The sequence below is a fragment of the Varanus komodoensis genome, unplaced genomic scaffold, assembly GCF_004798865.1.
Source record: "Varanus komodoensis strain SLA01 unplaced genomic scaffold, ASM479886v1 scaffold1394, whole genome shotgun sequence".
Classification (NCBI taxonomy): domain Eukaryota; kingdom Metazoa; phylum Chordata; class Lepidosauria; order Squamata; family Varanidae; genus Varanus; species Varanus komodoensis.
Window position 1 is genome coordinate 23,911 of NW_025335405.1, and position 1,325 is coordinate 25,235.

At 46.8% G+C, this 1,325-nt stretch overlaps 1 protein-coding gene across 1 annotated transcript in view; it reads right to left on the reverse strand.

Annotated features, from left to right (window-relative positions):
* LOC123019810 (immunoglobulin lambda-1 light chain-like) overlaps positions 1 to 1,325 on the reverse strand; it is a 5,005-nt gene that overhangs the window by 2,599 nt on the left and 1,081 nt on the right. The window contains 1 exon segment of the mRNA XM_044422869.1: positions 424 to 488. Coding sequence (XP_044278804.1) covers positions 424 to 488 — 65 coding nt within the window.

The window sequence follows — 1,325 nt, forward strand, 5'->3', positions numbered from 1 at the left end:
CCAACCCTCTAAATATACCAAGCATTCGCTTTACAAGACCCGCATCCCTCACTCTGACTCAGTAGCTCGGTCATGCAGTGAAGCACAGGCAATAAATTCTTTCTTTCTTTGCTGTCTTTCCTGCAGCCGGTTCAAGAGCTCCCCCACATGGTTAAATCAGCATTTCACCCAGAGCGACTCACTATTTCTGACCCAAATAGCTTTTCATAATCCTCAGGGTTCCATCATATAAGTACAAAAGTAATTTTGGCATAGCTCAATTAGGCTTTTGCCATCCTTGTTTATGGGAATTCCAAAACGATCTTGGAAGTATCTACCCAGGTGTTTCATCTTCCCTGCTTCCCATGTAGAACCTTGACTCCATCTTGCGGCTCCTTCATCTTTTCATCAGAAGATCCACCATCCCATGGAGAGAAGAAATACTTCCAAAGATCTGGAAAGTGGAGAGCAACAGGAACCTCAACAGTGAAAGCGAAAGCGAATGCGGGCTGTGAAAAGCGAAAGCAGAGGAAGGAGAACAGAAGTTGGACCCAAGTCTGTCAATGAGAGGACGCTAGTGAGTAAGGTGCCCGAGAGTTCTCTGAACGAACCTGTCTTGGAGGAAAAGAAACCTGCACCTCCGTAACGTTTCCATGGCTCCAGATTCATAGTGTTGTCTTCTTCACACTAAAGTATTAGCAAACTTTGCACTTTATATGCATATCAGTAGAAGCTCTATACATTTTAAATTCACTGGTTGAAAATATTTTCTCTCATGTACTGGACTTTTACAAGTCATTTACAGTAGAATATGTATCTGCAGGCTTTTGAGTTGTTAGTTTACTGGAAAACGCCACTGGAAAACTTGAAGAGGCATGAATTCTGAAGGCTATGCTAGTTTTGGTGCACAATAGATGGAGAGGGTGGATTATGACAGTTCACCTCCAACTGCACACTGGCTATTTCCCTCCGAGCCTCATGCCATTGGCCTCTGATTCTCCTGCAGCACGTTTAGGGTGCAAATGTTATCTCTTAAAATATTAATTCATCATATCTGTCCTCAACTCCTCCTGTCTGAGGAACGCAAGGCAGCGTCCATCATTCTCTCCATCCTGCGCTTCCTCTTATCCCCGCAACAGGAACCCTGTGAGGTAGGCTGGGCTGAGCTTGCGCTTCACTCGCCACTGCTCGCAATGCCTCAGTTGGCCAAAGTGAAACAGAAACGATGCAACGCAGAGACAGAGCGAGTCAGAAGGGGCCCCCGGGCCATCAAGTCTGACCCCTGGCTGCAGCTAATGTGACGGCCACCCCTCTCTGCTTGCAGCGCTGGGCTGCCCACCAGGGTG